This window comes from Cottoperca gobio, chromosome 4 (assembly GCF_900634415.1).
Source record: "Cottoperca gobio chromosome 4, fCotGob3.1, whole genome shotgun sequence".
Lineage (NCBI taxonomy): Eukaryota > Metazoa > Chordata > Actinopteri > Perciformes > Bovichtidae > Cottoperca > Cottoperca gobio.
The window spans coordinates 22,891,152-22,909,827 of NC_041358.1; the positions used below are offsets into that span (position 1 = coordinate 22,891,152).

At 39.4% G+C, this 18,676-nt stretch overlaps 1 protein-coding gene across 1 annotated transcript; it reads left to right on the forward strand.

Moving 5' to 3' along the window:
• Positions 1-8,046: 8,046 nt before the first annotated feature.
• On the forward strand, positions 8,047-17,297 carry LOC115007265 (cystatin-A1-like). Its single transcript, XM_029430052.1, has 4 exons — positions 8,047-8,089; positions 16,647-16,735; positions 16,823-16,924; positions 17,134-17,297. Exons 1-4 carry the CDS (start codon positions 8,062-8,064, stop codon positions 17,275-17,277), a joined length of 363 nt encoding a protein of 120 aa, XP_029285912.1. The 5' UTR covers positions 8,047-8,061; the 3' UTR covers positions 17,278-17,297.
• Positions 17,298-18,676: the final 1,379 nt, after the last annotated feature.

An 18,676-nucleotide genomic window follows, 5' to 3' on the forward strand; every position in this document is an offset into this window, starting at 1 on the left:
TGCTTTTGAAAGAAAATCACCATACCTATCATCCTTGTGGATCAGTTGTAATCATTCCAATTCAGTGGTAAGTTCAGACCTGTTGCAGACACCATCACAATTACAGGTGTTTTAGAACCTGCCTACCTACGAACGAATGTTGAAGCCACTCTGCAAGTGCCTTAAACTTATTGAGGCTTTGACCCACTTCTCTTTTTTAACACGATAACTGTATTATCATATACCGGCAACACCAACAAACTTCAATTTACTACAAGCCAACAGACACACAATAAATGTAGGGCTTTCGCTGGCCCCTAAATATACAGGCTGGTTGATTATCAGCAGTATAAGAGTATGATTATTAGTTATTTCACTTCAATTCAGCAGCAATATCACTGGTCTTGCAACAAACTGTGAAAGAAAAATAATGGCTGGTCAATCAGATGCAACTCCATATCTCACAAGCAAACCTGGTAAATACACTATGAATATATATATTTTGTCTTTTTTTTCTTCTGGTTTGTTGTTTTATTGCATACAAAGCTGGTGAAACAGTGAGTGACATCTGGCCATGAGTACAATTGATTGTTGAGAATGTGACAGCAAATGAAAAGGTCCACTTGTGAATGCTTTGTTCAAATGTCCCCAGTGATTCTGGCTCCTAAACATGTACCATAGGTAAAAAAAAAAAAAAAGTAAAGATTGAGAGATAAGCAGCGATTAATATTCTACTGCGTCTCAACTCAGGCAGAGGATGTGGTTATAAGTTATTGTATATAAAAACAACATTAAATATTAAATAAATGAAATATCAGTTGCATACATTTCTTATGGCTCTATCTGCAGCTTTTCCAGAGTAATTTATAATGAAAACATTTTTCCACAGGCCAACAACAGCCAAAAAATAATTTCCTTCAAAGAAAAACCAAACATGCCCTGTGGTAGCAAGAAAAAAGTGCAAAAAGGAAACACATTAAAGCTCAGTTTGCTGCTCTGCGATGCACACTAGTCTAAGCAGCATCACGCCTTGTGTTCTGGGTCCGGCCAGAGGACTTCATCTACATCACACGCAATGTTTTCTCTTGCTAAGCAACGGGGGAAAAACTCTGGCATGGCGGATCCAGGCTTGACAAGCATCCACGCCTATGTCACCACAGGCCAATGCCATTGCCTGTAGGAGGTTTACCCTGGTGTAGGGGTTCCGGTCACAGACCCTCCAGCGCCACGCAGAACATAACTCCTCTGTATGGGCTGTATGGTGGAAGGCAAACATTTATGAAGCGCTGGTTGATGTTGAACCATTCACGTATGCGGACTGCACGGTGAAAGCTGACATTGTCCCAAACTACAACATAAATAGGATGCCCAGCATGATGAGGAACCTGAACCTCAATCAGAAAATCCCGAAGACCACTCAGATATGTGAGAAGATGCTCGGTGTTGTAAGGCCCCAGGGTTGCATGATGGTGGAGAACCCCCCAATTACTTATGGCCGACATTGCCATCACGCTTGCCAGGGACTTCCACAATGGCCAGTTGGCCAATTATGTTCCTGCCTCTCCTTCTCCTCTTCGTCAGATTGAACCCTGCTTCATCTCCAAAAATGTATTCATGGGGCCTTTCCATAGAATTAAATTCAAGCCATCTCTAACTGTACCTGTTTGTCTTCTCTGAATGCCCTTACGATGGTGCCACAGAGAACCTACTCTTTGTCCTGCTTCCCTCATTGTCAAGCCAGGAACAAGAACATGGTCTGTGACCGTTGCCCGGATTGCATCTGAAGGTGATGGTTCTGGTTCTTCCTCGGCCTTGATATCTTCCTCTTGGCTCATCACCTCTTACTCGTACTCTTCCTCCTCATTATTCTTCCACCTCTTCCTCCTCTGCCTCCTCTTCCTCCTCTGCCTCCTCTACCTCCTCTGCCTCTCAAAATGTTTTCATCCATTGTCGGTATTCACATGTGCACTCTGAACTTGCTTATATAGTGTGTTAAATCGGTTGATCACATCATTAGAAACAAGTGTGTACAATGTTGAGTCGTTGTGTTTAAACGATGACCACTGTGTTGTAGTTGTGTTCAACTTTTGCTGCCTGTGTTTAGCATTTTGCGACACATGTGCATCACAATTGTGTTTTATAGTAAAGGAGAATGTGTTTAGAGTTTTGCACATAGTGTCTAACTACTTGAACTTGTTTAGGGTTTTGCTAAAAGAGAGGTTGATTCGACAAATGTGTTTAGGCAACTGATCATTTGGTTCAGAGAATGGAGTTTAGTGTTTTAGCAATTGTAAAAAACTGTAATATGATGACTTGCTCTCACCTTCTCTGTTTGAGTGTGACTTACTTTACTACGTAGTAATAGTTTAGTACTAGCCAGTGGCAACTGTGTCCTGTGCTGATATTTCCTTGCTCAGCTTCGCCATCTACTGTACAGTGGATATATGTTGTATCATACCAATCTTATTCATCTGCATGACACACCGGCTAATGTTCCAAATTAAAGAAAAGTCCCAAATGACATGTAGATACTGAACACAAATACAACGTACTCACTACCACCAATAAACATTTGTACCACTTCTAATCTTAGAAGATTTGTTACATTTGAGTGTAACTTTAATGGGGAGAGAGGGGCGACAGTACAATTAAGTTTGATGCAAGTCTTACTACAATATGTTGTCTCTTATGTTACTCTGTTAGTACTTCATGATATCCAGCAGAGAGAGCCAGAGTTCAAAACTAGACTTTAAAAATTGCTCTGCTTTTCCACCATCAGAGGGTGCCGCTTCTCCATCAGTGCAAATCTAATGTAAAGTCACAAATTGAGCTGTCTGATGAATCCTCCTAACAGCATCTGTCGGCCTTCTGTATTAAAGTCGACTCCCTCGTTTTAAGCAGAGCAGGGAGCATGTCACCCCACTAAAAATGCAAGGGGTCGTGTCTCACAGTTTGGGACCTTTGGGTTGTTTGTTAAGTGGGACAGTGATATATGAAAAGGAGCCATCCTTCTGTGAACTGTATTCTATATTAAATTAAACGATTGTATGTTATAATCAGCACATATAAGAAGGTATGACATAGGTTTGACATGGAACCATGTAGCAAAGACCAAAAAGAACGAGAGTAGCTTTACAGATGTAGGTACTGGCGTAAGTAAGTACTCGAGGTACTGGCCGAGGAGGTGGAGTTGGGGCCATATTTGACTCAAACCTCTTGATCAATCCTAAGCCTAAACTAAAATATAACTCTTTTGAAAGCCTTGTTCTTACGCTCTCAAACCCAACATGGAAAACAATAAAGCCAATTTTATTTGTTACTGTGTACCGCCCTCCTGGTCCGTACTCTGAATTTCTATCTGAATTCTCAGAATTTTTATCAAATTTAGTCCTTAAAACAGATAAAGTAATTATTGTAGGTGACTTTAATATTCATGTGGATGTTGATAGTGACAGCCTTAATAATGCATTTATCTCAATATTAGATTCAATTGGGTTCAGTCAGAATGTACATGAACCAACTCACTGTTTAAACCACACTCTGGACCTTGTTCTGGGATATGGTGTTGAAATTGAAAGTTTATCAGTGTGTCCACATAATCCTCTTTTATCAGACCATTTTTTAATAACTTTTGAAGTCCTGTTACTGGACTACAAGCCAGTAGGCAAAATATCCTACGCTCGATGTTTATCTGAAAGTGCTGTGACTAAATTTAAGGAAGTGATTCCATCAGCACTTGATTCAATACCAGGACTCAATATCAATATAACAGAGGACTCCAATGCTAACTTTAGTCCCTCCCAAATTAATCATCTTGTTGATAGCGCTGCAGCCTCACTGCGAATAACACTCGACTCTGTCGCTCCTCTTAAGAAGAAGATCATAAAACAGAAAAAGAAAGCTCCATGGCTTAATTTACAAATCCGCAAACTAAAACAAAAGTCGAGAAATCTTGAAAGTAAATGGCGTTCCACTAAATTGGAAGAATCTCGTTTAGTCTGGTTAGATCATCTTAAAACGTATAAGAAGGCTCTCCGTAATGCCAGAGCAGCTTATTACTCTTCCTTAATAGAAGAAAATAAGAACAACCCCAGGTTTCTTTTCAGCACTGTAGCCAGGCTGACAGAGAGCCACAGCTCTACAGAGCCTTCTGTTCCTATATCTCTCAGTAGTGACGACTTTATGAGTTTCTTTAACGATAAAATTATAATTATTAGAGACAAAATTAATCTCCTCCTGACCTCAATTGGTAATGACTTAACTTCAACTGTTGGAATTTTAAAAACATCTGTAACTCCTGAAATATATCTAGACTGTTTTACTCCAATCAACCTTAACCAACTAACTTCAACAATCTCATCGTCTAAGCCATCAACCTGTCTTTTAGACCCGATTCCAACTAAACTGTTTAAAGAAGTTTTACCCTTAATTAACACTTCGTTATTAAATATGATCAACCTGTCTTTATTATCTGGCTACGTACCAAAATCCTTTAAAGTAGCTGTAATAAAACCACTTCTTAAAAAGCCTGGTCTTGATCCAGAGATTTTAGCCAACTATAGGCCGATATCTAATCTTCCCTTTCTCGCTAAAATCCTTGAGAAAGCAGTCGCAAAACAGTTGTGTGACTTTTTACATAATAATAGTTTATTTGAGGTTTTTCAATCTGGATTTAGAGTTCATCATAGCACAGAGACGGCACTGGTGAAAGTTACCAATGACCTTCTATTGGCTTCAGACAAAGGACTCGTCTCTGTTCTTGTCTTGTTAGACCTCAGTGCTGCTTTCGACACTGTTGATCATGACATTCTACTACAGAGACTGGAACATTTTGTTGGCATAAGAGGAACCGCACTAAGCTGGTTCAAGTCCTATTTATCTGAGCGATCTCAATTTGTACTTGTTAACGATAAATCCTCCATGACAGCCAAAGTCAGTCTCGGAGTTCCGCAGGGTTCTGTACTTGGACCGATTCTATTCACCTTATATATGCTTCCTTTGGGCAATATTATAAGGAACCACTCTATAAACTTTCATTGTTATGCGGATGATACCCAATTATATCTATCAATTAAACCAGATGAAACCAATCAATTGGCTAAACTTCAAGCATGCCTTAAGGACATAAAAACTTGGATGTCTAGCAACTTTTTGATGTTAAACACAGACAAAACTGAAGTTATTATACTTGGCCCTAAACGCCTCCGAAACGCATTTTCTAATGACATAGAAGCTCTGGATGGCATTAACTTGGCCTCCAGCACCACTGTAAGGAATCTTGGCGTCATCTTTGATCAAGATCTGTCGTTTAACTCCCACATAAAACAAATCTCAAGGACTGCCTTCTTTCATCTACGTAACATTGCAAAAATAAGACACATCCTGTCTCAAAATGATGCAGAAAAACTAGTCCATGCATTTGTTACTTCAAGGCTGGATTACTGCAACTCATTGTTATCAGGTTGTCCAAAAAAGTCGGTTAAGACTCTTCAGTTGATCCAAAATGCAGCGGCACGTGTATTGACTAGAACAAGGAAATGGGATCATATTACTCCTGTATTAGCTGCTCTGCACTGGCTCCCGGTAAAATACAGAATAGAATTCAAAATCCTTCTCCTGACTTACAAATCAATTAAAGGTCAGGCTCCAGCATATCTTAAAGATCTCATAGTACCTTATAAACCAACTAGAGCATTACGCTCCCAGACTGCAGGGTTACTTGTGGTTCCTAGAGTCTCTAAGAGTACAATGGGAGCCAGAGCCTTCAGCTATCAAGCTCCTCTCCAGTGGAACCAGCTTCCAGTTTGTGTTCGGGAGGCAGACACACTCTCCACATTTAAGAGTAGGCTAAAGACTTTCCTTTTTGATAAAGCTTATAGTTAGGGCTGGCTCAGGTTTGCCCTGGATCAGCCCCTAGTTATGCTGCTATAGGCTTAGACTGCCGGGGGACACCTCCCTGCTCTCTTCCTTCTCTCCCTCTCTCTTCTTCTCCCTCTCTTCTTCTCCCTCTCTATCTGTATGCATTTATGTAAATATATGTTACTAACTCACCATCCGGGGTATCATCCCCGGAGTGTCTGTCTCTCATGTGGCAGGTTGCCACTGATAAAGTTTACGTCAGGATCATGAATCGTGACAGCGCCTGCTGACCTGGTCCTGCTGGACACCGGGAAGCCTTATTGACATTTTCCTGGATTCATCCAAACTTTCTATTTCTTTTTTTTTTTTCCAACACAACATAATTTCTGTCAAATGTTGTATTTGTACTATGTTGTTTATCCTGTACACACGACATCTATTGCACGTCTGTCCGTCCTGGGAGAGGGATCCCTCCTCAGTTGCTCTCCCTGAGGTTTCTTCCATTTTTTCCCCTTTAATTTTGGGGTTTCTTTTAGGAAGTTTTTCCTTGTGCGATGCGAGGGTCTAAGGACAGAGGATGTTGTAACCTGTACAGTCTGTAAAGCACACTGAGACAAATGTATAATTTGTGATATTGGGCTATACAAATAAATTTGATTTGATTTGAGATGTCCACATCAAGGCAAGTTCATTTATAAAGCACATTTTGGAAACAAGGCGCTTTAGAGAAAACATAAAACATTAAAAGCATAGAGACAAAGTGCAAAATAAGTACATTATAAAAGGACATTCAAATACAATCAAAAGTCGAGATAAGATCTGTTCAACATCCAGAAGAAGGCCTATAGCCTGATATCTGATTATGTGATGCAGCTACATGATTTTTTTTTTTTGAGATATAACAAAAGACCTCAGAGATCAATTTGAATTCTCTGAGTCTGGTACTGAGGCTGAGGAAGTGAAGGACAGGATGGCAGAAGTCAGTGCACTGGTACCAGAAAGCCACTGCATCGTTTTCTTTTCTAGCTCATTGGTGGTGATTTTGGTTTTAATGTAAATGTCAGTAGGGTTGAGATTGATCTTTCTGTGCTCCCCATACAGTCGTCCATTTTTACTCTGACTCTTGTTAGAGACGTTATGAGGCTGCTCTGTAGACACAGAAGCATTGAGAAAGATTTTAAAGACACTGTATCACTGCCATATGTTTTCAAAGCTTCATATAATATACAAAGGTGTCGAGCCAGGAGGGATTGACTTTGGCCTGCAGTTGAACCCTACAGCTTAGACACAGCTGTCTTGCTAGAATGCTTTCAGTATAAATGTCACTGTTACTGTTCGACAATCTGTCTACATATGCGTCTATAGTAAAGAACAAAATAAACATTATGGTCCTTCAGAGCGACCTCATCTGCATCCAGAGCGGCTCCGGCCACCCCTGCTTCGACGGCCTCCAGCCCCGTCTCGCTGGGCTCCCCCGACTTCCTGCCCGGTCTTCCCCTTCCAGTGTAGTTTCCTGGCTTTGTTTACTCCTTAGATCAAAACAAATCAAACTAAAATCAAATGTATTTGTATAGCCCAATATCACAAATTATACATTTGTCTCAGTGTGCTTTACAGACTGTACAGGATACGACACCCTCTGTCCTTAGACCCTCGCATTGCCCAAGGAAAACATCCTAAAACAAACCCCATAATTAAAGGGGGGAAAAAAGGAAGAAACCTCAGGGAGAGCAACCCTCTCCCTCCTCCAGACCCCCAGACCCCCTCCTCCCATCCTGCTGGATTTTTTACTTTTGGGACGTCTGGAATTTGTCCCTCGAGAGCGGGGGGGGGGCGGGTTCGGTCACAGTCTGCTCCAGTGCTTCCTACCTCAGCCCGGTACCTTTCCACACCCCGCCTCCTTCTCACCTCACCTCACCAGCCAGCCACTCCCACCTCATCACCTCACCGTGTGCTCAGGCTGCTGCCAATTCCCAATCAAGCCCTCTCCCAGTCACTCACTCAGTGCCAGATTGTTCTCTACGTTATGTTAGACTCTCCAGCGATTACCCCCGGACTGATCTCCTGTTACCAACCCTGCCTGTCTCCGACCTACCCGCCTCGTACCCACCAGCCTTCTGTCCCCGACCTCGAGCCTGTCTTCCACATCTCTGACCCTGGGTTACCTGTGTCTGAGTGAGATCCTCTGCTGTGTGTGATTGTCATTTTGGATTAGATCTCTGCATGTGTCCTGGATTTCGTCGCTATCAAGGTGTGTGTGTGTGTGTGTGTGTGTGTGTGTGTGTGTGTGTGTGTGTGTGTGTGTGTGTGTGTGTGTGTGTGTGTGTGTGTGTGTGTGTGTGTGTGTGTGTGTGTGTGTGTGTGTGATTGGTAAATGTTGGCATTCATTGTAAAGCACTTTGAATGGTTGGTAGACTAGAAACAATGCTATATAAATGCACATTGTATGAAAAACACGTATTTCCAAGTCATTAATGTGGCATAAAAAAGTGCAGTGTGTGAGAGCCATGTTTTATGTGTGTTAGTTGAATTCATTTAAGAAAACTTAACAGCACTTTATGAGAATTAACAGACTTGGCAACTATGGTGAGGTCACGTGCACGCCCTCTATAAGTTTTATTATTTACATTTTTTTAATTGAAAAACAAAATGAGCGTCTTCTGATGAGGCTGTTACAGAAGGAAATTAAACATGGTATTTGAAATAAAACTTTATTTAGAATTTCAGTCGCATTGACAGCAATATAAGACATCACAAAACCTCTAACACAATGAATGTATGCTGAAGTAACACTTGGTGCAAGATCTTTTTACTCATGAGTTAGGGTGAGATGATACTGTTGATCCAGGGAAGGTATTTAAAAATATCTGTGTAGACATTCGGTACATCTGGGTAGGAACAGTTTCCCCCTTTGTTGAAAGACACAACACCAACAGCTACCCCGTCGCACACGAGAGGACCACCAGAATCACCCTGTGAGGAGGAAGAAGCTTCATTTGTTTATTCATTATTTGATTTCAAGATATTTGTAGCATTTCTATAATAGATGACATTTTGTATTAACAGACAAAAAACATACCTGACAGAATCCTTGTTTTGTGGGATATCCACCTGCACAGATGACATTGAGAGGAAGATCCGGCCATTTTTTCTCACATTCGTGCCGCTTCATGAGAGATACATTGACCGCTCTCAGCTTATCAACAGATTTACCACCAGTACTTGTGAAACCCCATCCAGCTACACGGCACTGTGTGTTTTCTTGTATGTTCATTTCAGAACTGGGAAGATTAATACGTTTTAATCTTCTGTTCAGTCGAGCTTTCCGAGATAGCTGGAGACACACAAAATCACAAAGTGGAAATTAAAAACTAGCAAAGACCGATTTATAGCATACTTATTATCCTCCATCAGACATCAAGCTAAAACAGAAGAGTGTTTATGTAAGTGTTTTGTTTTACAGTTTTGTGGAGAATACAACTGAATTAAACAGAACATGAAAGTAACAGATTTAAAAATAAATAAAATATCTACTTACTTTGAGGAGCATGATGTCACGCCCCTTTGTGATATTCACATAAGATGGAAACTTGCACGTCTTTACTTTGTATCTCATTTTGTGATCAGCCTTCTTGAGATTGTGGGTACCAAGAACGACACTTGTAGGATTCCTGAGTGCATGATCATCGAGAGGCTGTCGGTAGTGTTACTTAAAAACTGCTGTATATTTTGGAAACATATAAAGTTCTTTGTATTTGATTTCTAATAACATGAATCATAAATAGTTGAAAGAGGTAAGGTAACTCACGCGTCAACACAATGTGCAGCAGTGACCACAAAGTCTTCATTGATGAGGAATCCTCCACATACATGATCACCTGCCTTGTTCTGCACCGAGGCCATGTACGTCATTTCATTCTCCGGGACCTTTCTACCGTGTATGATTTCACTCCCAAGTGCTGAAAAGAAAAGAGGAAAAGGAGGATGAAGTTATTATCGCATTTGTTAGATCAGAGACTTATAACTAGATGTGGGAATCTTACCGTGAAGTCCAAGACACGCCAGAAGATGAAAAAGCAGAAACCTTTGCAGAGCATGCATCATGCTTGCAGCAAACTCAACCTTTTGTCTCTGGGGTGTTGAGTTGACTCCTTTTTAGAGACCAGTTTCCTCAGTAAGCGACCCTGTGGTCTTTTTTACGTGCTTCACCAAGACTTTTTTCGCCCAGTCCCTGTATGTCGGTTTAACCTTTAATGGTCTTATGGTGATGAGTGCATGTGGTCAGTAAAGAAAGTATTGTCATTGCTTCAGTAAATATAAAGCCTGTAATTCTGCTGACTCAGCAGCCTGAAGCACATGCATAACGTGATCGTGGGCTGATTTTCACACAGTCTTTAACTTTAACCCATTTACTCTCTTCGACATTGATGTTATTCAATACTTTCACTTTCCCTTTTGAATCTATGGCACTTTAAATATCTAGGAATTCTTCGACCTTCTTCTCTCACTGTTTGGATAACACAATAATAAAGAAATATTTCGTACAAGCATACAAACGGACATACACAATTGTACACAGCAGATGCAAAACAAAAGACAAAACACAACAATACCAGGACAGAGAGCAAAAAAGGTCACACAGCTACTTAAGCTTAAGTGACCTATAGTTCTATGAACTGAAGAAAAAAACAGAATTATTTGTTATGGATCTCCTTTATAGCTGTGACTTTTGGGAAGTTGGCTTTTATCACTGCGATGTTGCACCACAAACCAAATGAGTAACAGAAAACGCAGTTTCCAGCTTCAGGTTTGAGTGTCAGTCTTCTCACGCTCTCAAGTATGAAACTAATTCTGTGAAGTCATGTGATCACTGACTGACAGCTTGTCTAAATTAAGTGCGTTACACGTAACTGAGTAAGTGTTGTGTATTATCAAGTGTGAGGTAAAATAAGGAATATGTGCAGAGGAGGCATAACTCAATCACATGTAAGAATCAGAAATGTGTTTGGAATAACTCACACATAAGAACTTATGAGAACGGTTTCAAAGAACAGAGGCATGCAGAGAAGAGCAAATACATCCCACAGCTTTCCCCACCACTCATGTTCATTTTGCATTTATGACATTTTCATTCGCTCGATTTTATTCTTTTTTGGACCTTGTTGATTCTCCTCTCACCTTTTGTGCATACTACTATGTGGCTACATGAAATGAGCTTAGCTGAATAAATGTATTTAGAAGATCACAAAAGTTCTTTGCTGTTTATCTGACACAACCCACAACCCAGACATTTCTTTGAATAGTGTTACGATCTTGAACCACGGACACCACAGTTTCCAGCTGCAGATATGAGTGTTGATGTTTCCATGCAACTAGAGCTTAATCATTTTATCATGATTCAACAGACCGCTGAACATGTTTTTAAGTGTCATAAAACATATCTTTGGACTGTGGATACTGAAGGCCTTATGCAAACCATTAACACAAGTTGGTCTCTCAGTATGACCTTTCAGGTGCAGCAGGGGTCAGAGTCTCTGCACCTCAAGCAGTGATAGGAGAGCAATGGAAGACAAGTACTTATTGATAGCTAAAGGTTGAATTTGAATTCTATTGTTTCTGTATGTTGCACTTTTGTTTGGCTTATTTGAAGCTATTGTTCTGCACGTAAAGGATTGTACCTATTTGAAGCTAATGTACTTGCAAGATTCTTGATGTTCTGAGTTGTATCCTCATGATTGTTTACACTTATTATAAGTCACTTTGGACAAAAGCGTCAGCTAAATGAACTGTAATTTGATGAATATCCCTCAGATTAACTACATTGCTGGATAACCGAAAGTCTCCTCATAGAATGAGTTGCATGCAGCTCCATTAGGATCCTAATTCAAACTCATTTCTCTCCAACCTTAACATGTCACAAACGGCTTCCCGACTACATCAGTTCCACTATGTTCATGTGTACCATACACATGCTAATCAAATACAATCCAGTACAATAGCTCTGCATGACATCCTACGCATTATTATATTCAATAGTATTTTCTAAAGGATTAAATCAAAAGAAAAAATCATTATGCCTGTAAAGCTTTAGTTTTTACAATTGCTAAAACACATTTCTTGAAACCTTCACCCATTTTCTCAAAACTTTAAACACAAAACTCAAGCTACATTCACAAAACCACAGACTCCTCTGGAACAAATCAAACAATGCTTTCAGATCATACACTTTTCCAGTCAAAATAGAAAAACCTACAGAGCATTCATTAGACACTACATACAATAAATGTAAACACTGCATCCAGTGCATGTAGTTTGATTTAGTTTAATTGCAAAACTAAACAAAAGTACAATTATCCCAACTTATTGTCACGGTAGCGAAAAGGTGAGGACTCAAATGCAAGACGAGGAGATTAACAAAAAGAGGGCTTTATTCCAAAAAGCTTTACAAAACAACAAAAATACAAAAGGTAAACAGCAAACTGAAAAGACAAGCCAGGATGACACGAGGAAGCGCGAGGAGACATATGCAAGGGTGACACTTAGATGACGATCTGACAAGGAACACTGAGAAAGACGGGGATATATACACACAGACACTAACGAGGGGAACGAGACACAGCTGGGGAGAGAGGCTAAAACACTTCAAAAATAAAACAGGATATACAAAAATCAAGACTGTGACACTTATACAAATAACAAAGAAAACTTCATACGTAAATGTAAAGCACATTACAGGTAAATGAAAAGCACATTACAGGTAAATGTAAAGCACATTACAGGTAAATGAAAAGCACATTACAGGTAAATGTAAAGCACATTACAGGTAAATGAAAAGCACATTACAGGTAAATGAAAAGCACATTACAGGTAAATGTAAAGCACATTACAGGTAAATGAAAAGCACATTACAGGTAAATGAAAAGCACATTACAGGTAAATGTAAAGCACATTACAGGTAAATGAAAAGCACATTACGAAAAGCACATTACAGGTAAATGAAAAGCACATTACAGGTATATTAAAAGCACATTACAGGTAAATGAAAAGCACATTACAGGTAAATGAAAAGCACATTACAGGTAAATTAAAAGCACATTACAGGTAAATGAAAAGCACATTACAGGTAAATGAAAAGTACATTACAGGTAAATTAAAAGCACATTACAGGTAAATGAAAAGCACATTACAGGTAAATGAAAAGCACATTACAGGTAAATGAAAAGTACATTACAGGTAAATTAAAAGCACATTACAGGTAAATGAAAAGCACATTACAGGTAAATGTAAAGCACATTACAGGTAAATTAAAAGCACATTACAGGTAAATTAAAAGCACATTACAAATTAAAAGCACATTACAGGTAAATGAAAAGCACATTACAGGTAAATGAAAAGCACATTACAGGTAAATGAAAAGCACATTACAGGTAAATGTAAAGCACATTACAGGTAAATGAAAAGCACATTACGAAAAGCACATTACAGGTAAATGAAAAGCACATTACAGGTATATTAAAAGCACATTACAGGTAAATGAAAGGCACATTACAGGTAAATGTAAAGCACATTACAGGTAAATGAAAAGCACATTACAGGTAAATGTAAAGCACATTACAGGTAAATGTAAAGCACATTACAGGTAAATGAAAAGCACATTACAGGTAAATGTAAAGCACATTACAGGTAAATGTAAAGCACATTACAGGTAAATTAAAAGCACATTACAGGTAAATGAAAAGTACATTACAGGTAAATTAAAAGCACATTACAGGTAAATGAAAAGCACATTACAGGTAAATGAAAAGTACATTACAGGTAAATTAAAAGCACATTACAGGTAAATGAAAAGCACATTACAGGTAAATGTAAAGCACATTACAGGTAAATTAAAAGCACATTACAGGTAAATTAAAAGCACATTACAGGTAAATGAAAAGCACATTACAGGTAAATGAAAAGCACATTACAGGTAAATGTAAAGCACATTACAGGTAAATGAAAAGCACATTACGAAAAGCACATTACAGGTAAATGAAAAGCACATTACAGGTATATTAAAAGCACATTACAGGTAAATGAAAAGCACATTAGAGGTAAATGAAAAGCACATTACAGGTAAATGAAAAGCACATTACAGGTATATTAAAAGCACATTACAGGTAAATGAAAAGCACATTACAGGTAAATGTAAAGCACATTACAGGTAAATGAAAAGTACATTACAGGTAAATGTAAAGCACATTACAGGTAAATGTAAAGCACATTACAGGTAAATGAAAAGTACATTACAGGTAAATGTAAAGCACATTACAGGTAAATGTAAAGCACATTACAGGTAAATGTAAAGCACATTACAGGTAAATGTAAAGCACATTACAGGTAAATGAAAAGTACATTACAGGTAAATGTAAAGCACATTACAGGTAAATGTAAAGCACATTACAGGTAAATGTAAAGCACATTACAGGTAAATGAAAAGCACATTACAGGTAAATGAAAAGCACATTACAGGTAAATGAAAAGCACATTACAGGTAAATGTAAAGCACATTACAGGTAAATGAAAAGTACATTACAGGTAAATGTAAAGCACATTACAGGTAAATGTAAAGCACATTACAGGTAAATGTAAAGCACATTACAGGTAAATGAAAAGCACATTACAGGTAAATGTAAAGCACATTACAGGTAAATGTAAAGCACATTACAGGTAAATGAAAAGCACATTACAAAACCAACTGCAGAAAACGTCAACGTACGATTCATTCTGCCTCAGCAGCATCACGCCTTGTGTTCTGGGTCCGGCCAGAGGACTTCATTTACATCACACGCAATGTTTTCTCTTGCTAAGCAACGGGGGAAAAACTCTGGCATGGATCCAGGCTTGACAAGCACCCACGCCTATGTCACCACAGGCCAATGCCATTGCCTGTAGGAGGTTTACCCTGGTGTAGGGGTTCCGGTCACAGACCCTCCAGCGCCACGCAGAACATAACTCCTCTGTATGGGCTGTATGGTGAAAAGCAAACATTTATGAAGCGCTGGTTGATGTTGAACCATTCACGTATGCGGCCTGCACGGTGAAAGCTGACATTGTCCCAAACTACAACATAAATAGGATGCCCAGCATGATGAGGAACCTGAACCTCAATCAGAAAATTCCGAAGACCACTCAGATATGTGAGAAGATGCTCGGTGTTGTAAGGCCCCAGGGTTGCATGATGGTGGAGAACCCCCCAATTACTTATGGCCACACAAAGGGTGACATTGCCACCACGCTTGCCAGGGACTTCCACAATGGCCCGTTGGCCAATTATGTTCCTGCCTCCCCTTCTCCTCTTCGTCATATTGAACCCTGCTTCATCTCCAAAAATTTATTCATGGAGCCTTTCCATAGAATTAAATTCAAGCCATCTCTAACTGTACCTGTTGTCTTCTCTGAATGCCCTTACGATGGTGCCACAGAGAACCTACTCTTTGTCCTGCTTCCCTCATTGTCAAGCCATGAACAAGCACCCACGCCTATGTCACCACAGGCCAATGCCATTGCCTGTAGGAGGTTTACCCTGGTGTAGGGGTTCCGGTCACAGACCCTCCAGCGCCACGCAGAACATAACTCCTCTGTATTAGTATTAGCATTAGTACTCGAGCAAGGAGTTTGGACGTCAGTATTTTTTCAATTATTGTCTTATCTTAAGCCAAATTGCAAAGTGTTATAAGAGTTATTTCACTTTCCTCTTTTCAGCGGGTTACATCATGTCTGTGTTAAAATGAGCGTTCTTTAGAAAGAATGTGGTTTTGGGTAATGCAACACACTGCAGACAAAAACAAATTCTTCTCTAACATGCAAATGAGTTTTTTAGCTGTATTAAAAGTATAATGTTGGTGGGTGGTGATGGCCTAGTGCAGGGGTCTGCAACATGTGTCTCTTTAACCCCTCTGTAGTGGCTCCCTGTAGCTTTGACAAAACAAAACATGGAACGTGTATATTTTGTTGCACAGTGGACAATCTTTCAAAGGGAACATCTCTTATCTTGGAGTTCGAGGTGATATTGTGACACTGAAATAAAATGTTTTTTTAAATATTTCGTCAACTAAAAAAAGCGTCACATTCTCCTGCGTCTATAGGCGCGGTGCCTTCCCCTGCAGGTGGCTTATCTTGAGTTGCAGACCCCCGCCTAACTCGGTACGCTAACCAGGGATAAACACTATAGATAATACTCCTTTATAATAAAGTGATATGCAGGAAGCTGATTTCTCCCATTTGTTGCTTTTTTCTTGGGGAGTTTCTGATTATGGGATGCTACATACTTTTGGTTGATTTGAAAGTGGTCAAAAGGATATATGGACTATAATGAAATGACTTTGTCGAGACACAAAACAATCACTAGTTTGAACATCTCCAGAAGACTTGGACGTTGTTGTTTTGAATTGAATGTTAATGTAACAAGCAAACTACTCAGAATCAGCCCCTGTGTGGGGATGTTTTAGTTCAGCCGGTCACATGAGCAGGATGGACTTCTTGCCTTAATGGTGCATCATTTGGCCTCAAAACATTATGAACCTTTGAGTGTTAGATCTGGCCGACACAATCGAAATCTGATTCATAAGATTTTAAACTTTCTTCTTTTTATCTTACTTCTCTAGTTTGTATCCTCAAATAGAATTTAGAATTCATCAGAGAGGAACAACACTGTAGGTCAGGAGTATCAAGGGGCGGTTAATCTGTATAAATAAATGAATACTTGACAGTTGAAACACTTGAGACACATCAGAGCAGACACTTGACTTCTCTGTTCACTTCAACAGACTTTATGACAATGTTTCACAAAGTTAAACCTGGAGGATGGAGTGAGACAAAGGATGCCACTGAGGAAACCCAGAACATTTGTGATCAGGTGAGTTTCAATCTACCTTCATTCTTCACAACCTCCACACACAACTTTTTGGTCTGGATTTACATGTTTCATTTCATTCATACGCAGGTGAAAGTCCAAGTGGAGCAAAAGACTGGCAAGAGCTATGTGGAATACAAAGCAGTTGAATACAGGAATCAGATTGTGAATGGAGAAAACTTCCTCTTCAAGGTAAATGTTGTGATATTCGAAAGAAGGATGCGTGTCTTTGTATAATATACAAGTTAATGTTAAAAACCAGTTGAATCTAATGTCATGTAAAACTCAGGAGCGTAAACACCAGTTAAACACATCTGATGGTAGAAGATCCTCACTGTTCAGCAACACAAGATCCAGATGAATTTATTTTCAGATGTCACAGTTTCCTCCTTTTCCTGCAGGTTTTTGTTGGAGGGAAGGACTACATTCATCTGAGTGTTTTCCAACACCTAAAACTCAGAGACGAGGTGCAACAGCAAGAGGTGCTGGTCGGTGTGGAGCAGGACAAAACCAAAGAGGACCCCCTCGTACCTTTTACCAACTGATCACACAACCTGTTTCAACAGTGAAACACTTACAGGCTGCAGTCTCATATTAAAATGCTCTGCTTCTTTATCCTGAAATGATTTGATGTTGATTCTATTCACTCAGAGATATTAATATATTTGGTGTTGGGAAGCAGCAAGTTGAATGCACTGCCTTCTAAAGAAATAAAAAGGATAAACAATTTCATACAATCTCTATATTTCTTGTGGTTTTTAAATGCAGCATTTGCTTTTTTTTTGTGAAGTCTGATTCCTATAATAGACGTTGTGTTGGCTGGAAGAAATAGTTACACATTAATACATAAAAAGGTTAATAAACCGCTTTAGTTTGTGTTAAACTACTCATGTTGTGAGTTCTGAATACACAAACCAGGAAACATTTTCTTAGCGTCAGTTACTTGGTAGATGCCCTGGAGAAGGAAAAAACTCTTTTTAAGTCCTCACAAAATGTGAAGTCAATCCACACGACAGTTGTTAAGACTTTTCAATCCGTACAAGAGGTCATAACAGAGTGGATTAAACTGTACCACTTAGAAGTAGAAGCACCAAGTTCTTCAAAAGACTCACAACTGATTTAAAACACAGACAACACGTCACTTGAAAATACGTTGTCGTACAATTCTTCTCATTAAAGAAGCACACGACTGACGGTTTTACAGCTGTGGCAATGCAACACAACAATCACAGTGGAATATAAGTGTTTGAGAAGAGGTCAGAGAGGTATGGGTGCTCTGCAGCCTGCAGGCAGGACCCTCAGTCTCCGTTCAAGTCTGGATTTGGACCTCGAGTGTAGCAGCCGCTCTCATTGGACGGAGCTTCACTTCACCTTCGGAGGCGTGTAGTGGAGTGCATTTGTGTGAGATTATAGGACAGTACTGAGAACAGTGAGCATACCTTCAGACTTCTGTCTTTGACAACCTCTTCAACATTCAGCTCTGATTGCATTAGCTTTAACTGGAGACAAGGAAGGAAAAAATATGACTTATATATGAGACTCAGATTATTTATAAGTTTAGAGATGCACACGTCTGAGATTTCTGTCGCCACAACACTACAACAGAGGAGAAAAAACTGATAAACAAAATGAAAAAGAATACAAATAAAAACCTGCACTTATTTAATATTGTTTAAAAAAAGAAAAAAAAGTTATATTAATTAGTGGTACAGGTTCCAAACACTGTGAGTCTGGGGGCTGCCACCATTGTGTCCCTGAGCAAGGCACTTAACCCTGAGTTGCTCCCCGGGAACTGACCCTGAAGTGTCGATGTTCACACAAGACATTACACTTCAAGTTAAGTGTCATGAAAATGGATCCAAAATTGATCTTATAGACTGTGGATACTGCTATAGGCCAGAGACGTACAAAAACAGCAGCTAAAGTGGATGACCTTTGACCTTT

Bases quoted from the DNA above. Each gene is read 5' to 3' on its own strand.
- LOC115007265 (XM_029430052.1), top strand. From the start codon at position 8,062: ATGTGTCCTGGATTTCGTCGCTATCAAG. The intron at 8,090-16,646 runs GTGTGTGTGTGT...TCACTTCAACAG, and splicing joins TGGATTTCGTCGCTATCAAG to ACTTTATGACAATGTTTCAC. The intron at 16,925-17,133 runs GTAAATGTTGTG...CTTTTCCTGCAG, and splicing joins GAGAAAACTTCCTCTTCAAG to GTTTTTGTTGGAGGGAAGGA.